Below are 26,720 nucleotides of genomic sequence, written 5' to 3'. Positions count from 1 at the left end.
GACGAGTATAAATGTTTAACCCCCCTAAAAAAAGAAAACAGAATTAAAATATTATTTTTGTACTTATTTTATTGAATATACTTTACAATGAGAAGCAAGGTACATCCATCCAACCATATTAATGTTACAATTTACTCCATGTTGGATATGTCTTTAAAGTAATGAAAAAAACAATAATGGTAAAAATGACCTTATTTATTGATATTTCATGTTTGGTCTTCAAAATAATGCATAAAACAGAATGATTAATACAAAAGTACATGTGAGGAAAAAATAGAGATAGAATAAAAACAATTTAGCCATGTAATATTTCTAATTGTAATAGATTTACAATCGCAAACTCAGGGCTGTCAACCGTCCTGTCCGTGGACAGAAAACCACGTCGTAGGCGTTCATTCTGGCCCGTGGGGATAGAGAACGCGTTATCCGTAATTTTTCAGTAGAAGTAACTGTTGTCGCGAATGTTGTCCACTGGAGGTCGCACTGACAACCACTAAATGGCCACTTACCACTTTTTTTAAAAAGTACACACAGTACCTGTACATTTACTGAGACCTGGAAGTTGCACGTGTAAGTAAAAACAGTGATTTAAATTCTACAAAAAAAAAATCTGAATGCTCATATGATTTGAACCTAGATAGATAATAATCAATAAATGTGAATCTTTTACAAATGTACGTGTGATTAATTGCACCAAAACAATTTGTCATTATAGCTTATTAGTCCACAAACATACTGGTCCGACCCACTTGAGGTCAAATCGTCGCAAGTTTGCCCCCTGAACTAAAATAAGTTTGACACCCTTGACTCACATACCAGTAATACTCCAAAAGACATGTGATATGATTGTGAAATCGCTGACATGTACTTCGTAAAACTGCTGTTTAGTAATCATCATGGAAGGGATATTCAGGATGGTCAGCCCACCTGTTGGCGAAACATTTATTAAACATTCATTGCAATAATATAAACGTCAAAGTATGCACTTTTACTCACATGAGAAGTTCCACAAAGCGAATATTCTTGTTCAAACCCTCAATAGTTTTCATGTCCTCTTCGCAAATGCAGAAGTCGAAGATCTGCACGGATGCAGTGCAGGATTCTTTTTTTTTTTTTTGGGGTTAAAATGTACAAATTATACATCCTAAATTCTAAAACAAACCTGAAAGTTCTCCCTTATACGTGATGGGCTGAAGCTCTTTGGAATGACCACAACTCCCCTCTGCACATTAAACCTGAGAGCAAGCTGAGCTGGGGTCTTCTTGTACTTATTAGCCAGCGACACGAGAAGCTCATCCTCCAATAGTGGTGGGCAGGTTAAGTTGACCCTGTCAGGAAATGAAATTTCTCCATCTTAAACATAGCCATTTTGGATCAAAAGAGCATTTTCAGAACGGGACGGCGTGCAATACCAGGATGCATCTCTGGATGTCCCCAATGGGCTGTACCCCACAATGACAATTTCTTTCTGCCGGCAATACTCCAGCAACTTTGGTTGAGTGTAATAAGGATGGCATTCGACCTGCAAACTGGTGTTGCGTTAGTGTTTTCTTTCGCATTCATCAGCATATTTAGTACTAGCGCTGCAATTTGTTCGCTGTTTTATGTCATCTGTTCTATTTGTTTAGTATAATGACCCTGGACGAGTTTGTGCATTCATCAACCTTGTTCAGCGAGTGTCTTTTTGTCCTCCCTGTAAATATTTGCACCTGATTTGAAACCGGTTTGTGTTTCAGTCCCGGTTTGTTGAGAATCAACTCCAGCTGCCGCTTGTTGAAGTTGGACACCCCGAGAGATTTGGCCAGCCCGGCGTCTTTGCAAGCTTCCAAAGCCTTTGTCAGGAAGGCAAAATAGGCAGTTAATAGGAAAGCAAAAAAAAAAAAAAAATTGAGTTTGTGCAAATATTAGGAATTCCCAGTAGTGCAATAGTAATACTTAACTTTGTACTTTTGCATTCAGACAGAGGAGTGCAGTTACATTCTCACCTCCCAAGTAGCACAGAGGTCTGTGTCATGATAAATGTACTTCCCATCCTCATCTCTCGGGTAGAAGTTATCTCCTGGCTGCAGATCTTTCATCAATATTCATATCGAACAAATTCTGCAGCGTGCATTGTTGCGTCAAATGCAAGTGTACCTTAAACGCTGTGGGCAACTCAACGATGTACAGGTCGACATATTCCAGTTGTAATGTCTTCAAAGTTCTCTCCAGAGCAGGTCGGACCAGTTCAGGCGGATGGAAGGTATTCCAGAGCTGCACAACAATGCAGCGTTTATAGATAATATGAATCCATGCGTATTTGAGTGAGCAATTCCGTATAGCCTCTAATGTATTGCAAACCTTTCCACAGTAGAAAATGTCTTCCCTTTTTACAGTTCCATCTGCTATTTTATCCCTGATGGCTTGTCCCACCTCATGTTCGTTGAAATAAACCAAGGCGCCATCAATGTGTCTGTATCCTGTCTCAATAGCCACTTTTACAGCATGATACGCACTGTCTTTAGGGGTCTGTGGGGGAGGAAAAAGTCAGTCCATAGTGGTGTAACTGAAGTTCTTTTTTTTTTTTTTTTTGATCATCTCCAGATGTGGTGCAATGCTTCTTACCGTGCGGGGATCTGCGTAAGTACCCAGTCCTACCACGGGCATACTCCTCCCGTCGCAAAGAGGAATAGCGTGACTCTCAGCCGTCAAGTTCATATTTATCAAATTGTGAATGATTAAATAAGTTGCTAAGCTCTGCAACGCGTGCACCGACTGCTCCACGCCGCAATATCTGATATTTAAATCTTGCAACAATCCGTGCTATGCGTGCCCTTTGGTCACAGTTAAAACCCCACCCATGTCCAAAGAGCGACAATGTAAACATGGGAAGTGGAACAACAACAGCGTCACGTAACCCATTATTCGACACCGGCCATCCATTTTCGTTTGGAGTCAAATTGAATGATGGGGGTCGTATCGTTTGAAATTTGCCATTATAAATGCGACGCTACAGCTTTAAGGCGCCGCGGTGCATTGTGGGTAAATGAGCTGTTTTGGTCAAAAGGAACCGATGGCCGTCATTCCTAAAGACATAAGCGGCAATAGAACGTATTTAGCGTGAATTTTATTGTTAAGTCATCACGCAAGGTTGTATTTTAAAGCAGCTTTAATAGTAAATCCCGTCAGTGGTTTGAATTTTACGACTCGGAACAAAAAAAAAATAACGAGGAAGCTACATTGCTAACGATGCTAGCCTTCCAGTCCCGAATCGTTCTTATTAGTTCAGGAATAACCTTGTCATTTGTGCCGCGTATGATGACTAATATTTGATTCATACCGACAATGTATCACATGCGTTTTCCATGTCCTGATGTATAACGTCAAAAACGAGGCTGGCCTTTGTTTCCCAGCGTAACGCTACACCGACGGACTGCCCGGAATAATCAATACGTGTCATTGAGATGGATCCGAGTGGCAAATCTGCTGCCAACGACGACATTGTCATCATCGTGGAGAACGAGGCAGAGAGTTTGCCCCTCGGGGAAGAGAGGCCGAAGCCACAAGGCGCCTTCGGTCTTATGGACACATGTCCCATTTGCAAATTGAGCTTTCATAACCGAGAGCCCAAACTGCTCCCTTGTCTTCACTCGTTCTGCAAGAGATGCCTGCCCGCACCGTTCAGGGGGGTCGAACCCAGGAGGGACCACTCCCTCCACCCCCTCGGCCAAGTGGAAAACAACAAGCAATGTGAGTCAAGCAGCAGCACCACCTGTCAACACTATTTGCATGACCGGTTTTCCAGTCGCAAAGTACGTATTTTAAAGTTGACCTAAAATTGTGTGGGCATGTCTATTTTAATTAAAAAAAAAACTTATTTGGTCGGGTTATGACGTTTATGTGATCTCTTCATCCAGTGGGTACCATCCGCTGCCCAGTCTGCCGACAGGAATGCTGGGAAATGGACATGTTGGACAACTTCTTTGTGAAGGACTCGGCCGAGGTGCCGAGCAGCACCATGGAGAAAAACAGCCAGGTTGGCCAGCTCAAGTTGGGATGTTCCCTTTCGTCCAGGCGTTGGCCTCGTATCCACGTTTCTTCATTTGTTCCGACAGGTGTGTATGAGCTGCGACGACAACACGGAGGCAACGGGCTACTGTTTGGAGTGCGTGGAGTTCTTGTGCGTGACCTGTATCGAGGCTCACCAGAGGGTGAAGTTCACCAGGGATCACACTATACGGCAGAAGCAGGAAATGTCTCCAGGTAGCACGAACGAAGCATCTTGACACACTTATAACATGCTTTTTTTTTTTTTTTTAATTTTGTTTTTTATATCGTCACCCCCTTTTCACATGCGCAGAAGCCGTGGCTGTTTCCTCGCAGAAGCCGGTGTTTTGTGACATCCACAAGCAGGAGCCGCTGAAGCTTTTTTGCGAGACGTGCGATCGACTCACCTGTCGAGACTGTCAGCTGCTAAAACACAAGGATCACAAGTATGTATTCACCAGAAAGCTCTTTAATTGTTTAATTGCCCTTGACTTACCCTAACGTTTGATAAAAACAACAACTGAAAAACATAAATAAATTCCTGGGAATGAATAAGAAATGCCCGGACTGTGAAAAGACGAGTAGATTCGTCAATGGCAGTGAATGAGAAAAATAAAAAAAGTGGCCCATATTTTGCTACCGCAATAAAACAGCTTGTCGCTATCAGTGATAATTTCTGTCACGTTACTTTAATTGATTTTGAATATTGTTTGTGTCTAGCTATCAGTTTTTGGAGGATGCATACAGAAACCACAGACAATATCTGGAGAACATGACGCAGCAGCTGCAAGAAAAAAGGAAGGCCATTGAAGATGTCTCCAACTGCATCAGCAACGGGTAAACTTTTATTAACCTCTGATCTTCTTGTTGTGTGTCAGATGAAAACAAATCTTGTTTTATTGTGCTTTTAGACTGCATCAAGTTGAAGAAAACCGAAAATCTGTCACGAATGAAATAAAGAAGGCCATCTGCAACCTGATTATGGAGATCAACAGGAAGGGGAAAGTCCTCGCGAACCAGCTTGAGGTTGATTTGAACCTCTCACGCTTGGGAACATTTTAAATGGCTGACTTAATGAGCATGTTTTTTTTTTTTGTCCCCAGTCTCTGACTAAAGATCACGAGCTGGGTCTGAAAAAGCAACAGGACGAAGTCAACTTGCTGCGCCGGCAACTGGACCACGTGATCAGCTTCACCAAGTGGGCCACGGCGAGCCATAGCGGCACCGCACTCCTCTACTGCAAGAGACTGGTGACCGACGGCACGTGGGGGACGTACGAAAATATATTGGAAATATTCGTATTAATCCAAAATCTCTCGACAGATTCTATTCCAGATCCACTATCTAATGGGCGCCAGATGCAATCCCTCCATCATCCCGCAGAGTTCTGTCCGCTTTCAGTGTCGCTCCAATTTCTGGGCCACAAACGTAGACCTCGGTAAGTTGCATTCCCCGATAAAATGGCCGCCAATCGGCTGTGGCGTCTTGGTGATAAATAGCGACATGATAACGTCAAAAAATTGTGATCAAAGAGCTTTCTTTCTGACGCAATTTAGCTTATGATAAGCTTATGTGTAAAACCGCTGCAGTAAAGCGCCCCCTACTGCCAAGGAGGACTTAATGTCACATTTTTTTTTTTTGCCATAAAGACGAATTCAACCCAAACATATTTCCTCCAAGAATATGTTCTATGCAAGCCCACTAGTCGAACCAAGGCATTCTGATAAATATTGCATTTGTGGAATAAGAGTTAATCCACCCGTTTTTAGCTAGCTCTGTGGGTGGCCATTTTGTCACTTCTGTCGACTGCAAATGACATCACAACGACTCAGGGCTCAGGTAACGACCAATCACAGCTGACCTGTTTTCTGAAGCTGAGCCGTGATTGGTCCTTATCTGAGTCCTGAGCATCTGTGATGTTATTTTCAGTCGACACCAGGGACAAAATGGCCGCCCCCTGAGATGGCTAAAAACGGGTGGATTTTGCTGATAAACTCATATTCCACAAACGCATTTTAATCAGATTGCCGTGTTTCAACTAGTGGGCCTGCATAGAACACATTCTTGAAAAAAATTTGTTTGGGTTGATTTCCACTTTTAAGTCTCAGTGGCTGGTTTCGGCCGCTTTCCATCAGTTCTCGGTAACCTCAAAGTAAGGCCGTAATCGGTAATTGTTTATCGCTGACACAAGCAGAATGCTAACAACACATCCAACACAAATTACCGTCCAATGAGCAAGTCACCTTCTTCTTTGTCTTTTGTATGAATAAATATGGAACAATCAATAGGTATGGTAAGACTTAGAAAGCGAAATATCTTTACTAAACTATTGGTAGAATTCTGCCTGAAAACATTCAGGCCCTGGATATTTATTTCTATACCATAACTCCTCAAATGTCATGGTTGACTTGCGGTCTTCAGGGTCTCTGGTGGTTGAAAGAAGCTCCGTTCAGGCGTCCATGGCCAACCAACAGGCAGGAGGTCCCAGAGGGGAGCCGGTGAGCGGGGGTCTGTCGTTATCGGCTCAGCAGCGCCAGAGCACGCTGGCCCAGCTGCAGATGCAGGTTGGAGGATTCCCCTCAACCTCGATGCACTCACCGGTGCAGTTTGGATAGCAAACATGAAATGTTCGCTCTTTGCTTTGACAAATCCTCTGTCTCAGGTTGACAAAATTTCCCAGCAGCCCCACAGGCAGGCCGCATCCAACCATTGGTCCTGGTACCAGAATACCCGGCTCCCGGGGCCTCATGGACCCCACGGAGCGCCCGGCCCGCCACCGCCGACCAGACCCATCCAGGGAGGCTCCTCGCCATCCCAGGGCCACAGCAGCTTGGCGCAGATGGGACGCCGCTACCCGACCGCCCACGCCAACACCAGGAGTCCCAACTCGTCCCTGCTGCAGAACGCCGGCTTCCCACCTCCTCAGGTACGAAACCCGGACGGAACAATTTTCTCCGGAGATGTTTCCGAAACTAGATTTTGTGAGGGTTCCGACACTAGTGTCAAATTCAGCCCATTACTAGTGCCGGAATACTAGTAACGAAAGGCCTGTATTCCTTTAACCACTGTTCTACATGTAGTCCCTCCGAGACATGCTCAAAACCTCTAGCTTCCCTTCAAAACCCATGGATGTGTCACAGGGCACCTTTCGCTACCCCCATCCCGTCCCCGCTGGAGGGGCCTCACATGTACCACCCAACCAGGTCGGTCCAATAAGCCCAATGCGCTGCTTTTGTCACCCGAAGCCGCAGCGTGCTTCATTTTGTTTGTTTTTTCAGCGGAACCCAGCAGAGCTTTCCTTCCTGAAGAGGAGCGAAGCCGGTGGCCCGGTCCCCCCCATGAGCGTCACTCTGGCGAGAAGCCTAGCATCGACGAGTGCTGACAAACTGGGTACACTCACTCCCATAATGCAACACATCAAATGTCACACTCGGTGCCATCCTCACTTGTGAGAAATAATTTTCCCTCCTTTTTTTTTTTTTTTGTCAAGTTCAAGTAAGGCATAACTCTCCCCTGGTTAAACCGTCATCTTCAGAGCGAAGCGGAGGGTAAGAAACCAACAGCCATGCTTTAGCTAGTCCCGTTCCCTCGTCTAAACTGGACTTGGATTCCATTTATCTATCCCGAAGGTTTTATGGTACAAATTAGGGCTGTCAAAATTAAAGCATTAACTATGGAGATTAATTAAAATTTCATAACGCACTATAAAAGTTAACTCTGTTAACTCAGATTTATTTACTTCCTGTAGCAGCGGACCGCTCCTCACTGTGCAGACAAACTTAGAGGAGAGTCACTGTCGCAAAGACGGACTTTTACATAGTTTTACTTTAAAAAGCTGCTTGATGGCTTATTGGAGAAATCCAAAATAATTTGCACACTTTACACAGCCAAATTTTAGTTGTACGTCTTTGGTGTATCGTTCAACTGTTGTATTTTACAGGAAAGGAATCGTTTTCAAGGATCAAAGCAAGCTATTAGAACAGTCTTTGAATCGAAATAAACTTTAAATTTTTTCCACATTAATTCCAAGAATTTACTCAAGGAAATATCAGTTCCAAGCTTCGCAAAAAATTGTAGTTGAAAAATGCGATTAATCGCGATCAACTCTGGAAAATTCTGCGATTAATTAGTTAAAAAAAACTTTCATCGCTTGACAGCACTAGTACAAATATATAAAGAAGTATCTAAAAGAGAAAATCCTTATCAAACCCTATTTATTACCGTTATTACCGAAGCCCGGTATGCGTGTCCTATTCCAAAATGTCATCTCTTTCTCTTCTATCTTGACACGGAAGGCCGGCGCCCTGGAAGCCGAGTACCGAGACGTCGTCCGCTCCCTCAGCCAAGCGGCGGAGACGGTCGTCCCCCGGGCCCGTGATCGTCATCAAGGACGAACCGGAGGACGAGGATGAAGTCCGTTTTGTAAGGACGCTTCTCATTTTCGACCACGTTGCGATAATTCCTCTCCGCAAGCACGGGAATGCTCTCATCTTTGTCTTCAGGTGCAGTCCAGCCTTCCCGACAGCAGCACGGGGGCCTGTCCCACGCTCCAGCTGAAAATCGGCCCGCCTTTCTCCACCCGCCAAGAGTCGGAGCAGGCGGCGAAGCCACGCCCACAGCCCGGCGCGCAGCCAGAGTCGGAGAAGAGCGCTCCGGCCGAAGACGACCCCAACGAGGACTGGTGCGCCGTTTGCCAGAACGGGGGCGAGCTGCTGTGCTGCGACAAATGTCCCAAAGTTTTCCACCTGTCCTGCCACATCCCCTTGCTCAACGAGTCGCCCAGGTAACCAAATCGCCGAGCACATTTTGTAATTATACTCTAATGCTCATTTCTCTCGCAGTGGCGAGTGGTTCTGCTCCTTCTGCCGAGACCTGGTCTCACCCGAGATGCAGTACGAATGCGACAAGCAGGACACGCAGGCGCCGGGAAGACTGCCACCTGTTGACCAAAGGGTGAATTTTTTATCCCATTAGGGTTTTTTTTTAGTGCTGTCAAGCGATTAAAGTTTTTTAAACTAATTAATCGCATAATTGATCGCGATTAATCGCATTTTTCAACTACAATTTTTTACAAAGCTTTGAACCGATATTTACTTGAGTAAGATCTTGGAATTAATGTGGAAAAAAATAAAAGTATTTTTCGATTCAAAGACTGTTCTAATAGCTTTCTTTGATCCTTTCTATATGATTCTTTTCCTGTAAACTACCAAAAATGCACAACTTATATGGTATTTGAATTTGGCTATGCAAAGTGTGCAAAATATTTTGGATTTCTCCAATGAGCCGTCGAGCAACTTTTTAAAGTAAAAATGCATAAAAGTCCGTCTTTGCGACTGTGAGTCTCCTCTAAGTTTGGCTGCACAGTGAGCAGGGGTCAGCTGCAAAAGGAAGTCAATAAAACTGAGTTAACTGAGTTAATTTTTTTAGTGCATTATCAAATTTTAATTAATCTCCATAGTTGATGCTTTAACTTTGACAGCCCTAGTTTTTTTTTTTTTTTTAAACTGTCCACAATTTTCCCCCCACTCATTGTTCTTCTTTATTTGCAGGCATGCGAGCGGCTGCTTCTCCTTCTCTTCTGTAACGACTTTAGCACCCACTTCCAGCACGCATCCGTAAGATCCCGCCGTCAGTGAAAAATTGAGTTTCTATTATGAAAGTCCCTACGATATTGTTTTTTTCCCTCTCCCACAGGAGTCCAAAAGATACAAAGAGGTGATCACGAACCCGGTGGATTTATCTCTTGTTAAGAGGAAGCTGGAGGGGAAGGCGAGCGACGGCAAACGTTATGTTACTCCCGAGGAGTTTGTCGCAGACGTGAGGCTCATCTTCATGAACTGCGCCAAGTACTATAAGGTAAATGGATGCTTCGGGTGCAAAATAGTGGTCACATACTCAGTTTTGAGAGACAACGGAGTATATTAACTCATTCACCGCCATTGACTACTTTGCCCGTCTTTTCACAGTCCAGCCATTCAATCCCAGGAATTTATTACCATTTTTTTTTTCAAACGATTGGGGAAAAGAGGGTCTGAAAATTTAGATTATCAGATTATCTCCTATTTTGGTTTAAGTGAGGTAGGTGTTATTAACTCATTCATTGCCATTGACAAATTTAATCGTCTTTTTACAGTCCAGCTATTCAATGCCTGGAACTTATTTATATATTTTTTTCTAATTTTTTTTCATACGTTTGGATAAGCGAGGGTCTGAAAATTCTGGCAGTGAATGAGTTAAGTAAGGGGAAAGGAAGCGTAAGTGATTTGAACGTCATGATTATGTTTTCGAGAGTGTGTTAAGAACCACAAATTTATCCAAAGTATTTCTGTACTATTGAGCGTTTTGGTGATTGCAGGCGACCACGGAAGTGGGCAGCGCCGGCTTGTACTTGGAAGACTACTTTGAGGAGCAGCTGAGGCTGGTCTACTCCGACAAGATTTTCCCCGGCGAAAGGGAAGAAGGCATGATCCCGCCGCTGGAGGACGAGATCGACGACGACGAAGAGCAGCCGGCGCCGCTGCGGGAAATCGCAGCCCCACCTGAGGACGACAAAGCAGCCAGTCCTGCGGAGAACACAACCCCGCCCTTGGCGGAGAACGCCCCCCCACCGGCGGAACCCACGGAAGACGAGCAAACAACAAAAGAGCAGGCGACGGACATGAACGAGGTGGGAACCGACGCAAACCCGGCGACCGAAGACGGAGGAGAGACACTTTCCGAGGACAAAGTCAAGCGGGAAGACGAAGCAGCTCCGCCCGGTGAGGTCAAAACCTCCGAAGCTGTGGACGAAACACCAATCGGCTCCCCGAAAGAGCAACGCACCACCCTTCCTAACGAGCAGACTTTTGAGCAACCTTCTGATACTCCGAAAAGTCAGGAGAGCACGCAGGAAAAAGTCCCGGATGAAGAAACACGGGAAAAAGCAGCAGGCGAGATAGGTCGTACCAATGAGGAAGAAAAAAAAGAAGGCTGATGGCGTCTTCCTTTTTTTTTTTTTTTTTATGCAATAGGAGCCTTTAGAGCAGTGTTTTTCAAACTTTTTTGAGTAAAGCCACATTTATTTCATTGAAAAAAAACCCCACGGCACACCACCAGCTGAAATTGTGAACAGAAAAGCTTATTTTAACAATATAAGTGTTGTATTGTTTATATAAGCATTTTTTTTTTAACATTGAAGAATGACATTATATCATAACGTCTTGAATAGGAATTAAATAAACACAAAGAAAAAGTATTTTATGTTTCGTATTGATAATTACTCGATAAACGTGCGTCACTAATTCGCTTCTCTCTAAACAAAGACAATTAGCTACCTGCTGCTGCTGCTGCCAACTGCTGGTATGGAAGAGTACTACAATGTAGTAAAGACATGATTGCGCTGCCGGGCGCCAGACCGCACAGGCACACAAATTTGATCATTTCCCACGGCACACCAAGCACACAGTTTGAAAAACACTGCTTTCGAGCACCGCTCGACTGAACACACGTTATTTCATATACACTGGAGTCTCTTAATTAATGAGTTTTTTTTTTTTTTTGAGATTCTGCAGGACGGACATTTTCCAATTTGACTGTAGTCTTTTGACTCCAAAGTCAATGACCTCCTTCGATGACAGATTTTTTTTTTTTGTCGTGAAGGTTAAAAGCAGGCAGTCAAAATCTGTTCCTTCAAACACGCATGATGAATCCTGCTTTGTTTTATAGCTCAAATGTTACTTTGTTCTAGCGCAATAGGATTTCTTCTTCTCTCACTAATGTATTCATCACTATACATATATATGCTATGAGGCACTGTGGCTTCTGTACAGATGGAAGTGTGTCAATTTAAAAAAAAAAAAAAACTTTTTTTGATGAACAAAAAATGTCTTATCTGCTTTGTTTTATCCTCGCCTATGAGCTCATCGTGCTATTTATCAAACATCAACCTTGTTTTTTTTTTTTTTTGTCCTTAATCTCCGCAAGCGCCGCTCGCCTCTTTTATTATCAGCTGCCGATAATTCTGAGACGTGAGAATCCCTCTCACTGTACGTCCTTGTACTTATTACTCATCACAGGACAAGATTGGAGCGAATGTGACACACTGACACATCAGGAAATGTTTCGTTCTCATTTGTCATCGGTCAAAAGATAAAACTATGATGAGTCGTTCTAAAAGCTTTGGCTTATCCTAATAGCATCAAACTTCTTGTGATGAATTTGTTTATTGAGAATGATAAGGCAGCATATTGACTCCAAAGGATTTTGTTTGGAAAAAGTCAAGGCATTAAAATGTACTAAAAATATATTTTTCATAGAACTATCCTATTAAAGTGCAGTGTGAATTAATGGCAAATATTTACATAAATTAAGTTTTATCTTTAGTTTTGTTTAGTTTTTCTAATGATTTGGGTAGGAGACGTCTTGAAAAGAGCTCTGGGGCAACAAAAACAAAATACAATTGACCATGTTGATAGAAAAATAACATTTACATTTTGTCATTAAAATACAGCAAGGTCTTTTTTTTTTTTTTTTTTTAATGGCGATAGTAAATCGAAATGAGTAGAAACTTTCAGGTGTTCCTAAATTGGTTTGGAGACATGGACAGTGAGTGTATTACAGTTCAATTGCAAGTAGTGCACGAAAAACGACAAAATACATTCATAACATTCAACAATTCATTCATGTAAAATTAAGATGAAAAAATCATTAAAAAAAAATAAAATAAAATCTTTCTTGAAAATATATTCTGGCCACTGAATACAATAACACCAAAATAATCAAGAGAAAGTACATTTCAAATAAGTGAAGTTAATTTCAATATGCACATTTTCTTCCATCTTTTTTTCGATGTGTGATAATGTGTAAAGTGATAATGCGCTTTTTTTTTTTTTCTTAAGTCATGCTTGCAGTGATGCCATGTTCACACATTCCAAGCCCCCCACCCACACACACACACACACACACACACACCCACACATCACACTTACACACTCCCACGCTTCCCAAGGCGAGACGCGTCCTTCGTGTCGCAACTCCGTGGAGTCAACACGCAACTCAACCCGAGTGGGCGACTCAATGGCACTGTGGACTTTATTTCTCGTGATGTGCGCGTTTCCTCGTGGGTGCGGTAAGAACGCTTCCTCTCCTCGTGATTTGAAATGAAGACTGCAAAATGAATCACATTGATTCCGTGTAAATTTGGGGCTTTTATAGAGTCCACGGAATCGGCGCACCCGCACACGTTACACGGCTGCTGCGAGGATGGCAAGGAGAGGGCTCGAACCCTGACCAACTGCAACGACCTTCCTTACATCTCCCACTTCCACGCGTGCAGGTAAAAAACACGATTATTGGTTGACAACTCCAAGGAAAAATTGGAGATTAATACAAGAGTACACAGAAAGTAAAATGCTTAATGGAAATGTTTCAAAGCAAGGAACCCTGTTGGGGCTGAAAATCAACCCCACTCTGTGGTAATTGTGGTGGGACAACATTTTTCAAGTGCCCCCCTGGAGCACTTTAAACACCTGGTCCTCACATGGAGGTCCGAGACGTGTTGTCATTTTTGATCATTTGCCTCGAAAAGTGCTTGGGTGAAGTCGAAATCAAGGCCCACAAACCGTTGGGCTGAAGGGTTTTGGTATTTGAAACTAAATCAGACCATTTTTGATGAGGTGAAAGAAGATAAAAAATATTAAATGGATATGTACTAGGCTATATGTAAAATCGTTTATTAACACGTATTACGCATTGTTATCAACCATTTAACCAATTGTAAAGAAAAATGGCAACATGAATGCAACAAATTTCAACGAAAAGTCCAAAGTTAATGTCCAATTGGGCCAAATTAAAGCCGGAGTCAATCCCCCAAAAATCTTATGAATAAATTCTATGCAGGCTAGTTGAAACATGGCATTCTGAGTAATATTTTCTTTGTGGAATATGAGTTAAGCAGCAAAATCCACCCGTTTTTAGCCATCTCAGGGGGAGACCATTTTGTCAATTGCTGTCGACTGAAAATGACATCACACTTGCACTGATGTTTGGTCGTTACTTGAGCCCTAAATTACTACAATTGGTCCTTATTTACACATTGTGTATCATCTACGGTTTACAATAAAGAAAAAAAAAAAAGAAAAAAAATACTTGAGCCCTGAGCAACTATGATGTCATTTTCAGTCGACAGAAGTGACAAAATGGCCGACGCGTGAGATGGCTAAAAATGGGTGAATTTTGCTGCTTCGAGAGGGAAATCAAGCCAAACATATTTTTTTCAAGAATATGTTCCTAGCAGGCCCACTAGTAGAAACACGGCATTCTGATTAATATTGCGTTTGTGGAATATGAGTTAAACCACCCGTTTTTAGCCATCTCAGGGGGCGGCCATTTTGTCACTTGCTGTCAACTGAAAATGACATCACAGTTTCACAGTTGGTTGGTCGTTACCTGAGCCCTGAGCAACTGTGATGTCATTTTCAGTCGACAGAAGTGACAAAATGGCCGACCCCTGAGATGGCTTAAAAAACAGGTGAATTCTGTTGCTTAAAACATGCTTTGTGTGCGGTGCAGGCTAGCCCAGGAGCAGTGCTGCATGACGGTCGTGGAGCAGCGGCTGTGCGACGCCGGCGCCTCCATGGCTAGCTGGCAGGAAGCTTGCGAGAGGCACTTCTTCCCTGGGAAGCCTTGGGAAAATCAAATCGCCAAGGTGAGGCATCACCGCCACCTTCCAGCTGCGCGTCCGTTTTCGTTTCTCATCGCAATTCCGCAATTGTGTGCGGTTAGAGGTGCTGTGACTGCTGCATGTTGGGCATGGCGTCGACGGACCAAGACCCGGACTGCGGGTTGAGTTACATGTCGCTGGGCAAAGAGTGCGAGCTTGTCGCTAGAAACTGCTGTGCCAAAAACACCACGGACGGATTTAATTCGACTGCAGGTGATGCACGCTTACTTGTAGTTGTATGTCTCTAAAGTGAATATTTCGTGTCTTGAAGAAATTATACGTTGCTGCAATGTAGTCAGTGTACAGCTTGTTTAACAGTTAACGTACTGTCCCCTCAAAGTAACTCAACACAATGTCTCAACCGCAACAAAAGTGAATATGAAGTCAACCTAAACATTTTCTTTACAATAATATGTTCATTGCAGCCCCGCTAATCCAAACACGGTATTCTGATCGATATTGTGTTTGTGGAAAACGAGTTAAAGGAGTAAAATCCGGCGGCCATTTTGTTATTTGCTGTCCACTGAAAATGACATCACAGCTGCTCAGGACTCAGGTAACGACCAATCATGGCTCAGCTTCTGAAAACAGGTGCGCCGTGATTGGTGGTTACCTGAACCCTGAGCAACAGTGATGTCATTTTCAGTTGACAGAAAATAACAAAATGGCCGGCCCCTCAGGTGGACAAAAACGAGTGGATTTTACTACTTAATTCTTGTTTCACAATCACAGTAGCAATCACAACGCTGTGTTTAGACCAGTGGGCCTGAAAATAATGTATTACTGTAAAGGAATTTTTGTGGTTAACTTCCCATTTGAGTGAAAATGTCCAAATTGGGCCTAATTAGTCATTTTAGCTCCCCGGCATACTTAAGTCAGATTTGCTGTACAGTATTGTTGCCACATCAATGCTTACGTCATGATGTTTTAGTTGAAAAAAAATAAAGGATTTGTGCGTAGTCTAGACCACAATTATCTTGGAATGCAGTGTATCACATCTGCTATCTCTCTTATCTATGTACCATTGAAAGTAAGGCCATGTTCCAATAGTACAGCAATTACTGCCCAATGTGTTTGTACTGATTGTTTAAGAGTTCTACTGAAAACAATTTGAAGGCTGTTTAGTATTATAAACACTTAACAGTTAACACCACGTGTTTATTAGTGACGTATACAAAGAAAGAAACATACAGTAATAGCTTGTTTGGTATACAGGATAAAGTAAGAAGTGATGATTTGTGACACATCCAAACAGTCAAGTTGTGGTGGGAAAAGTGGAAACAAAATGGCCGACACCTTACCATTTGGTGACCTGTTGATGCAACCACGTTGAAAGTGTCACCGCTACACATCATGTCAAACATTGAGTTGTTGATGTTATTGTTTTCAGTGAATATGACCACACTGCTTACATTGGTGCCTCAAGGGAATTTGACCATGGTGCCTCTCATGATGGCAGACAACTGTTCAGGTTTGGCCTCTTTTATGACCTCATTTGGTTGCCATAGAATCTAAATCGATGTCTGGATTGTAAAGTATGGTTTAATCCTTGTCTCCAAACTCTCCAGTCATGAATTGCAGCCAGCGTTGTATTGAGGACGGCGTGTGTGCCTGCTTTGTTGGTTATCGATTACAACGCGACGGAATGACCTGTGAGGGTGAGTCGTGACATTCCTTTTCCAATTATTTAATTCACAGAAAGATTTGCTTGATTTGATGGTGCGTGTGATTTTGTCGGCAGATATTAATGAGTGTCTGCTCGGCGCCCACAACTGCGTCCCCGGCCAGGCGTGTATCAACACAGAAGGCTCGTTCCGCTGCCAACGGGAAACCGGCTGCGGCACCGGGTACGAGCTCATGGACAGTAACCACTGCAAAGGTAACGCGTCAGGGAACAACATCGTCATTAACGGCGTAGTCCATTCGCCATTTGATTACCTTCTTTATTCCAGATATTGACGAGTGTGCTTTGAATATTCACAACTGCGGACCGGACTTTGAGTGCACCAACACTGAAGGTTCCTTCCGATGTTACCCGAAGGAAAAGTGTTCTGAAGGGTTCATTCAAGATGCTGTCGGCAGCTGCATTGGTAACTAAGATGACACATGAAAGTAGTACTTTTTGCTACACTACCTTGGATGTGTGGATTGCAGTTTTGGGGGGAACCTTGCCTTCGTTATTCACTGAAAAACGTGACTTTTCATTTTCAAACCAAATGTCTCATTGAAAAAAAATGTTGGCGCCATCTGGTGGCATTTGGAGGCTAAGCATGTTAACCTGAAAATTGTTTGCTGCCATCTTGTGGCATCTAATGGCAATTACAACCCTTTTAGATGGGACGTTAATTACTCACAGGTTTTCATTAATTGCAGCAGAACTGGGTCCTACGGAAGCGTGGAGCTGTCAAAATATTTTGACTGGCAAATATACGTTCAAACATACCCACAAGCACATTCGAACGTACTCGCAAATACGTTCGAATGTACTTGTAGTCTAATGCTACAGGCGTAGCGTTTTTCCCATAATGCCACGGCGTATTGACTTGCAACTGTTTTTTTTAGCATTCGGCCTACATTATACAAATACTTTAAAACGAATGTAAATCATGCACTGCAGACATAATAAAAACATAAAATTACATATAAACAATGTTTACTTACTTATTTTTTTTTAACATAGTCCTGAAGGACAAATGCAGAAAAAAACCAGCTTTTTTTTTTACTTGTACATGTGTCAATACAACAATACAAGTCAATACCTCGTGGGATTATGGGAAAAATGGTACGTTTATAGCATGTAGCCTACAAGTGAGTCCGAACGTACTTGCGAGTACTACGTTTGAACGTATTTGCCAGTCAAAATATTTTTGCTCCACATTGGCAGCGCCATGCTTCCGTACTTATCCACCAGGAATAGTAACATAAAAACTATCCAACCGTTAATTTTACGTTACACTAAAGCCTCGCTGTTCAAGGGAGACAGACCGAGCGTTGCCGCGAATAATAAAAATCTGCAAAAAATGGTTTGCGATGACGAGTAGAGGCCACAAGATGGCGGCAAAACGCTAAACAGAGAGGACCATAAAGCGCCTACAGTATACCATATCGAGGACGTGTTTGAGTTTATTTAAAAAACATTTTTATCACAGTAGACACGGAATTGAAGCAGGAATGTACTGTCAACAAAAAAAGCAAGCATCACATAAGCAGCCACAGAAATATGATAATAAATGTTATGTAATAATGCTGTTCAGGCAAAACAGAGAAGCAAAAACATACTTTCACTTTTGGTGCACTTTCAAGGACCACTAACAAACCAAGACATGTTAAACAGATGAAAAACACCATCAATGAATGAAATCTAACAATAAAACCAAAATTCCACCAAATAGGCGACCAACGTAACACTTTTATTTCTTTGGCCTGTGCAAAAAAAAAAAAAATGTATCCTTGTCTTTTGCTTTCCTTTTATAATATATTTTTGCATGCTTGACACAAAAACGGACGTTTGCATCCTCTCGATTAGACATCGACGAGTGCGTGATCATCTCAAATCCGTGCCAGCCGGGCCACACGTGCGTCAACACGCCGGGCTCGTACAGTTGTCGCAGGAACACGATCACGTGCGGACGAGGCTACCACCTGAACGCGGAGGGAACACGCTGCGAAGGTACACGCTTCTTACGAGTGGACCAGTTGCCTTTTTCGAGCTGTTGGGAATCTCAGCACTATGGTCTTTCTTCGCCGTTTCACCTCCAGATGTCGACGAGTGCCAGGCGGGTATGTGTCAGGGCCACGGCTGCGTCAACATGGTGGGCACGTACCGCTGTAACTGCAATAGTGGCTTTGTGTTCAGCAGCATCCGCAGGCTCTGTGAAGGTAAAAATAATATTTGATCCCGAACGTGCGTCGTGTCTGTCGAGTGTGGGTAGTGGGCATGACAAGAAGCCCCGACCAACTTTTACAACCTGAATTAATTCACAATTGTGAGATTTGTTCCATGATGTTGTACAGGGCTGCCTTTAGATACAAGTTGAATTTGTTCCTTGACCACAGTCATAACTCGAAAATGTGAAATAATTTCCCCGATTGAAATGAATGGAAATGTCATTGATTTGAAACATAAAAAGCACAACAACAAAAAATCCAACAAAAAAAGTGTTTATAATAAGGAAAATAGCATTCTGTAATGTACTTTTAAAAATATACACAACAGGAATTGCCCACCACTGTCTTTAAAGTGAGTTAAAGGGGAAGTCGACCAAAACATTTTTTTTTTCAAGAATATGTTCTGTGCAAGACCTCTGCAAGGAGCTCAGTTTCAGAAAACAGGTGAGCCGTGATTGGTCATTACCTGAGCCCTGACTAGTTGTGATGTCATTTTCAGTCGACAGAAGTGACAAAATGGCCGCCCCCTCAGATGGATAAAAAGGGGTGGATTTTGGTGCTTAACTCATATTCCACAAACGCAATATTAATCAGAATGCCGTGTTTCAACTAGTGGGCCTGCTGGGAACATATCCTGGAAAGAAAATATGTGTTGGTTGATTTCCACTTCAAGCAGCAAAATTCATGTCACGCTCAGGGGGCGGCCATTTTGCCACTTGCAAAATGACATCACAGTTGCTCAGGGCTCAGTTACCGAGCAATCACGAGGAAAACTGGTGAACCGCGACCTGAGCAACTATGATGTCATTTTCAGTCCACAGAAGTGACAAAATGGCCGCCCCTTGAAATGGCTAAAACTTGATTTTCACTTTAATGCATTTGTCCTCAACTTTTAGATATCAACGAATGCAAGCATTATCCCAGGAAGCTATGTGCCCACAAGTGTGAAAACACAGAGGGGTCTTACCAGTGCAGCTGCTCCACTGGCTTCCAACTATCCTTCGATGGCAGGAATTGCGAAGGTGATGAATAAATACAACCAAAAATGATGACGTTTTTAGTCTGACTTTTATTTCACCTATTCTGGATTGGCCTGCATTTTTTTTGTTTTTGTTCAGATCTCGACGAATGTGAGTCCAACCCATGCAACCAGGAGTGCGCCAACGTTCACGGCTCCTACCAGTGCTACTGTCACCGGGGTTACCAGCTGAGTGACATCGATGGGAAAACGTGTGAAGGTGCGGCACACGAGTCATTTATTTACTCATCGACTCCCATAATCCATCGCCGCCTATGTCAACAACCTGCGTTTACCATCAGATATCGATGAGTGTGCGCTGCCTACCGGTAGCCAAGTGTGCGGCTACCGCTGTTTGAACTCACCGGGGAGCTTCCACTGCTCCTGCCCGGATGAGGGGTACACCCTGGCCTCTAATGGCCGCACATGCCAAGGTAATGCCTCACACGGAAGTGAAAATATGGAGTTTTCGGTTGCACGGTGTGTAACACACTAAACATGGACCAGAGGAAGCAAAGGTGGTAGGAGCTGAACTATTTTCATTGGTTAACTTTCATTATTATTTTCAAAAATCTATGGCTACTATTGTCAGATTTCATTTATTTGTGTGTCTAATGTCTGTGTTGTGTGTTTAGATATTGACGAGTGTGCAACCGGTGTGCACTCTTGCGGCGCTTCGCAGAGCTGTTTGAACATCTACGGAGGATACCGGTGCTTGGCATTTCATTGTCCAACCTACTACCGGCAAGCGGCATACGGGTGAGCGCACCGCTCGTTCGTTAGCCGGGATGATGGGCCAGCCATGTGGTATACGTAGAGATATAAAAAAGTTATGTGCCGAAAAAAATGGTGTATCTTCATAATAAAATAATAAACTATATTATTTAATTTAAAAAATGTTAAATGTATATGGAAAATTATTATTTTACTCTTTTTTTAAAATTCTTTACAGTAAATAATTGACATATTTATAAACGATTTTATTCATACAATTAAAAAAAAAAAGTTGTTTAGTTAAAATTTATGTAGTATGACATTTACATAATAATGGTCTGGCATTGTTGCAGGCATTTTATTTCCTGTTTCTGGTGATTTAAGGGTGATTTTTAAATTTTATTTTCTTTTTTTTGGGGGGGGGGGCGCTTAATGCATGAGTGTGTGTTATTCACCAGATTTTACAGTATTTTGACAAAATTGACATTTCAAATAATTGACAAATTTCTACATAATTTTATTCATACACTTTAAAAAATAAATACAATTTGTTTATTTTAAATTTATGTAGTACGAAATTTGTATAATGGAAAAAATGGTCCGGCATTGTTGCGGCCATTTCATTTCCTGTTTCTGGTGAGTTAAGGGTGATTTTTTTTTTTTTTTTTTTTTTTTTTTTTCGCGGTGTGGGGTTGTTTAATACATGAGTGTGTGTTATTCTCCTTCTTTAAATTTTGAAACCTTATTAATGTTACAAATACGACAGAACTCTTTGATAATGTCAGTGCTCGTAATGAACGTAGTGGGCCTTATATGGGGCATTTTTTGCCCACCTTGGCTGTTTGTCAGTCTTAACGTCTCGTCCCGTCCATATCGGCTGGGATAGGCTCCAGTTTCCCTGTGAGCTTAAACAAGATAAAGAGTACAGAAAATAAACCGATGTCAGCATCGCCCCCGCCGTCCCGCATCAACCTTTCATCTCTCCCTTCCAGCCGTTGCGACCGCGTAACCTGCGAGTTCACACAGGACCCCGTGTCGTGTTTGTCGTTGCCCCTGAGAATCGCCTTCTACAACGTCACGCTCCCCACCGGCCTGCCCGTCCCCGTCGACGTCTTCCGGATGGGCCCGTCCGAATCCGTCCCGGGTGAGCAAATGCAGCTGAGAATAGCGTCCGGAGACGAGCGGGGCTACTTTGCGGTCCGCGGGGGAGTCATCTCGCTGCGCCGCGCCGTGACCGAGCCTCTGGACTTCTTTTTGACCCTGGAGATGAGGCTGACTCGCTCCGGCACTTCCAAACTGTACCTGGCCAAGGTAGCCGTGTTTGTCGCACCGGTGCTACTGAACCAGCCCCCAACGGTGTGACCATTATAGAAGAAGGCCCCTTACTCCATTTATTATCATTTAATCCCACTTTATATTAGCATAACGGGGACATTTTGAGGATGCTGCATAATTCATTTTGTCTTCTTATCATTTTTTTCCCCCCTTTTGTGTATGGCAGCTATTTTCTGCGGAGCTTCAAAATGAAACGGTGGCCACAATATACATATAATACATATAACGTATACGCAAAATGCTCATTTGTGGCCATGAAATAGTTCGCACATCCGCCTCAGTTAGCACGACCAGTCCCTGGTGTACTCCACCTCTGCCTAAAGTTATCTTGGTTCACTCTTGAAAATGGATGGATGAAATGAACTACATTCCGCTTAAGCATATCGAGTGCACCTTCTCGAGAAATTGTGAGACTCAACTTGGCTTTGCTTGTTACCGTTATTCATTTGTATTTTGTGAGCACATAACTTGATATGGTGGATATTCTTGGAAATATTACCAAATGGTACCCGGTACGACAATATTATTAATGTTGTCAATTTTTTATTTGAATTGATGTTCCCTGCTTATGACATACGCCTCCATTGCTTAATGAGATCCATTTAGGCTAGGAGTAGACAATCTGAAGCACCGTGAACATTTTGTAAATTTCCCCTGGGCCCGCACGCCCAGTACCTCGAGATCCCTTGATAGTCGACTGTAATTTATTTACATTAACTACATTTTTAGAGATGAAATGTACTAATGATTTTAATGCAAATTTGAGACAAAGCTGACCTTAGAAAAGACCATTTTAATTCTTAGAGTCAATGTCAATCAAAATCATTCCTTAGCAAACAACCAAAATGGCTGAGAGGTCATTGTTTGTCATAGCATCCACAGTACGTAGAAAGTAGCATTTAGAATTGTGAAGAGTTAAGAGGTTTTTGTGTCATTGTGCTTTTTAGATATGATTTGAATGAATGATCCAACAATCGCTGTATACAAAAAAAACAAAAAAAACCCCAAAAACAATCGCTGTATACAAAATTGTGTTGGCTGCCGGTGACATGATCACTCTAATTGGCTGTTAGCTAGCAAATGCTAATCATTCAGTTCAATGGGAAATTAAGGGGTAAAGTACATTTCCTTTTTTAACCTTTTTTTTTTTTCTTTTTTGGGGGGGGGTTGCAATTTTGAGAGGAAAATGACAACAACCGGCAACATTTTGAATACAGCGCTTGTCTAGGGGGCTGCAGTACATTTCTCAACCTACTAGAGAGCGCTAGTTAGCCGTTGACAAGATGGCCTCTTTTCATCCCATCCGAGTGGGAGCTTCTCATTGTGTACCTTTTTATGTATATGCAATTAAACCGTCAAAAACGCATGTGAAAATGACCTTTCCATACACACTCGCACACACACACTACCTGCTTCTTATTTTCAACATTCCTGTTTCTGAGAGCAAGTTTTTCCAGTCATCCTCAGCGGAGAGCAGGAAAAATAAGCTCGCCACTTAAGTTTTGGGCACCTTGGGGCCCCGGCCAGCATCAGCATGGCGACCCAATTAGCGGTGGAACCGCTTCATGATGGATGGTGCCTGTGAGCGTCGGTGTCAGGTGATTAACACTTCATTTGCTGTAAACGATACCAAAGCGCCTTGCTTGCAGCGGGCGCGTGGGTCAGCTTGGATAAACGCAAACGGACACTTTTTATTTTCCAGTGTTCCACTTTGCCGCGGGTTGTTGATTGAAAAAAAAAAAAAAAAGTAACATAACTGAGGCGATGGTGACTCTTTGGATCGGAGGGGCCTCCTCGTCAAAGTACCACATTAATCATTTAATATGCAACATGACAATAATTACAGTATCTCTGTTTTGGAATCTTATTTTTGGATTGAGGCTTGTTTGGATGTGTATTACTTGCCAAAATGTTGACCCTGCGCTCGTGATGTCACTGGATCACATCAGTATAGATTTTTTTTGGCATCGGGGCCTCGACCACATCGTCTTGGCCGCTGAGTCGGCGAACAACTTGGACTCACCTGCTGGCTGGATCTGGTCCCTGTGCGCTTTTTCTGCGGTTTTATTTTGAAAGCCCCACTGTATTCGCTCGGGTAAGTGTTATTGTAGAGACGGAGCGTCGGGTTTGGACTCCTCCGAAGGCACTCATCCGCCTCGGAAAGGTGGATTATGAAGCTATTCAGGTGGTGCCAGGTTCTTTCGGCGGCGGGTTTTTAATATCCAAGTGTCGGGATCCTGACGTGTCCATTCTCTGCCGTCTCACGTGTCTGCTGCTTGTGTTTGCCCCAAACCGCAGATCGGCGAACAAGGACTCAGTCAGCGTGCGCTGCCACAAGGCCTGCCACCCCAACAACTTGGCGTGCGTGCGAGACCCCGTCCACATCGTCACCTACTCCGTCCTCTCGCTGCCCACCTACAGACTCGTTGATCAACCCAAAGGTGAAACGGACGGCGTTTGAATCCTCCGCTCAATGCCGTACAAAATCGCTTTCCATCCGCAGAAATCGCCATCCTGAGGACGTCGTTGCCGGCTTATTACGCCAACGGTGACAACGACGTGGTCTTTGAAATGCTGATGACGGACAACCATTACTCGTACGACGTTGTGAAGCGCTACAATCAGGGTTATGTCATAGGTAAGATGAAACGGATCCAGTGAAAGATCACACACAGACACCGATTTTTTTTTTTGTTTTTTTTTAAGGCAAGGCAACTTTATTCATACATCACATTTTATACACAACTATATAGACAACTCAATGTGTTTCAAACAACCAAAAGCACAACATCTAAAAGCATGAAAAAAACAGACAACCAAAAGCAAATGTAACTAATTCACTGCCAGACATTCTCAGACCCTCTTTTACCCTAACGTTTGAAAAAAAAATGGAAAAAAAATAAATAAATTCCCGGGATTGAATGGCCGGACTGTGAAAAGACGAGTACATTCGTCAATGGCAGTGAATGAGTTAAAAGCAAAGGAAAATAATAAAAAGTAGCTTTCTGAAATTACTTAAAGACCGTAGAGTGAAATTCATTTTAAAAATACCTAAAAGAACTTAATCCAAGGAATGTGGGGGAAAAATGTTTTAAATCTGGTTTTAAAAGTATTTACACTTGCAGCGTAACATCTAAATGCTTCTTCACCGTGTTTACTTTGAAACCTGAGCTCCTCTAATTGCAGACCTCAGTCCTACTGGGTTTATATCCAATTAGCATTTCCTTAATGTATTCAGGACCCAAACCATTTGCCGATTTACAGACCAGTCTGAGAATTTTTATATCAATTCTACAGCTTGGAGAAGATTTAAATGGTACACATCTAATTTTATAGCAGGGATTTTTTTTTGTTGGATCACGGGAACTTCCGGTGATTCTTTTTGTACACTGGCTAATCTTTGTAGGCTACAAGCAGACGCACTTAAAACTGCTGCGTCAAAAGGAACCCAAATTGGGTGAAATGGTTAACCCAGCGCTGGGTTCCAAAAAGGACCTAGCCAATCCTGGGTTATTTATACCCTTCGACATTGGGTTAAGCATGTGACCCAGCATGTTGAGTCAAGATTTTGATACAACAAGGGGTAAAAACTACTCATACTTTGGGGGCGTTTTTACACCACTACTTTTACTTCAACTTTGGTACACAACTAAACTGTGCAAAATGGCCCAAATACAATCGTCAACCCAATCTGCTGGCTCAAAAATAAAAGTAACCCCAAATCTACAGCTTCACAGCGAATGGGCTAGGAAAGCAGCCTAGCATTTTCTAGTGTGTAACAATAAGTATACAAGACAAGAGGAATGAGTGCATAAAAGACAGAATGTCCAAAATTTGGGGTCATTATACGCTTAAAGAAATATTTAATGCAGAGCATCTAAGAGCTGAAACGATTGCGTAAACATTGCTAGCTTACCACCTAACCCGCATTGTAATGAACACAAAAGTGGTCAAGATTAGAGAAATCGTAACAAAACTCTCATTAGCTGATTCCCACGCCACTCAACGAGCCAGGCCTCGTTTTTTTTAAAGCCACACACACTCAAAGTCACAAATACGTCAGTGTTTTTAGGAGTCCTCCATTTACTTTACACATACGGCCTATCTGTAATTTCCCCAGGTGTGGTGCGCCAGGTGCGGCCAGTCGTCGGGCCCCAGGACGTCGAGCTGCAGGTGGCCTTGAACTACATCAAGTCGGGATTCGTCTCACACCGCAACATTGTCGTCATCTACATCGTCATCTCCGAGTTCTGGTTCTGAGCTGCATCCGCGAGGCGACTGTTGTTGAAATGTTGCTTGAAATGGAGGTGATTCTTATTATAAAAACAGGACTTTATCAAACGATGAATGAGCACGTGCGCGAGGGTGCAGCGTGGAGCAAGCTCGGCGTCTATGGTCACCATCGACGTATCGTTTAATCATGTAAATGCACTGCTTTAAATGATGATCTGAACTACAGTGACGTACATTTCCTGGGATTGTTTTTAATACATTCCAGATTTGCAACAAAAATGTAATGTATGGGTGGCAAAGAGGAATGTTGGGTGCAATTATCACCTCGGGGTGCCCAATTTCTTTCCATTCTATGCAATCATTGTTGAACTTTTTTACTTGGAATTATGAAGGCATGGAGACAAAGTGCCGACTTAATGGTACTGTTAAAAAAAAAAAAAAAAAAACTACACCAAGAATGTTTGGGAAAATATTCTTTGTCAGACATGGCTTTGCATCTTATGTGTGTGTTTTAAAGTATTTTTCATACAGCAAATGTAAATACTATATGACTGTCTTGATTTATTTTTTTTTTCCGTTCAATCTATTTTGTCTATAACGTCAAAGAATACTTGTGTGATGATAACTTTTACACTGGAATTTCTAGCAAAACCATCTGTGCAATTAGTTGCGACTATTAAAGACTAATTGTCATTAAATGTGGTCACTGTTTTGCGCTGAGGAAAGCCACCACATCCTCCATTAGCCATCTTGCACTTAATGTAACAGAGGTTCCGAAGTCATCCAAGTCTCACAAAATGTCCTGTT

General features: G+C 42.7%; 3 protein-coding genes across 6 annotated transcripts; 2 read left to right on the top strand and 1 right to left on the bottom strand.

Annotated features, from left to right (window-relative positions):
* Nucleotides 1-51: 51 nt before the first annotated feature.
* LOC147126775 (aldo-keto reductase family 1 member D1-like) lies at nt 52-2,967 on the bottom strand. The gene is made up of 9 exons (XM_086022768.1): nt 2,605-2,967; nt 2,341-2,508; nt 2,137-2,253; nt 1,986-2,063; nt 1,710-1,832; nt 1,413-1,522; nt 1,163-1,328; nt 997-1,079; nt 52-927 (listed from the first exon to the last, which is right to left on the bottom strand). Exons 1-9 carry the CDS (start codon nt 2,695-2,697, stop codon nt 885-887), a joined length of 981 nt encoding a protein of 326 aa, XP_085878894.1. The 5' UTR covers nt 2,698-2,967; the 3' UTR covers nt 52-884.
* Nucleotides 2,910-11,260, top strand: trim24 (tripartite motif containing 24). 4 transcript variants are annotated; one of them, XM_086022748.1, is made up of 19 exons: nt 2,910-3,729; nt 3,897-4,015; nt 4,095-4,242; nt 4,340-4,472; nt 4,747-4,863; nt 4,938-5,052; nt 5,130-5,276; nt 5,350-5,464; nt 6,448-6,590; nt 6,710-6,952; nt 7,107-7,229; nt 7,305-7,416; nt 7,517-7,574; nt 8,322-8,448; nt 8,529-8,809; nt 8,868-8,979; nt 9,576-9,641; nt 9,721-9,882; nt 10,382-11,260. In XM_086022748.1, the coding sequence occupies exons 1-19, from the start codon at nt 3,444-3,446 to the stop codon at nt 10,997-10,999; spliced, it is 3,225 nt and encodes a 1,074-aa protein (XP_085878874.1). In that variant the 5' UTR covers nt 2,910-3,443; the 3' UTR covers nt 11,000-11,260. The 4 variants fall into 4 exon arrangements, with proteins under 4 accessions (XP_085878874.1, XP_085878873.1, XP_085878875.1 ...); XM_086022747.1 differs by having other exon boundaries at nt 6,707-6,952; XM_086022749.1 differs by having other exon boundaries at nt 2,911-3,729; nt 6,689-6,952; nt 7,167-7,229.
* Nucleotides 11,261-13,066: 1,806 nt separating this feature from the next.
* LOC147126773 (fibulin-1-like) lies at nt 13,067-26,637 on the top strand. The gene is made up of 17 exons (XM_086022931.1): nt 13,067-13,132; nt 13,219-13,339; nt 14,575-14,710; nt 14,788-14,938; nt 16,116-16,196; nt 16,294-16,383; nt 16,467-16,604; nt 16,678-16,815; nt 18,252-18,395; nt 18,485-18,604; nt 19,510-19,635; nt 19,732-19,851; nt 19,934-20,065; nt 20,267-20,390; nt 23,979-24,121; nt 24,184-24,318; nt 25,801-26,637. Exons 1-17 carry the CDS (start codon nt 13,081-13,083, stop codon nt 25,938-25,940), a joined length of 2,091 nt encoding a protein of 696 aa, XP_085879057.1. The 5' UTR covers nt 13,067-13,080; the 3' UTR covers nt 25,941-26,637.
* Nucleotides 26,638-26,720: the final 83 nt, after the last annotated feature.

Source organism: Filicampus tigris, chromosome 22, assembly GCF_054856515.1.
Source record: "Filicampus tigris isolate MCC_2025a chromosome 22, RoL_Ftig_1.0, whole genome shotgun sequence".
Lineage (NCBI taxonomy): Eukaryota > Metazoa > Chordata > Actinopteri > Syngnathiformes > Syngnathidae > Filicampus > Filicampus tigris.
The sequence above is the reverse complement of the archived record's forward strand: the minus strand, read 5'-3'. Positions and strand labels throughout refer to the sequence as shown.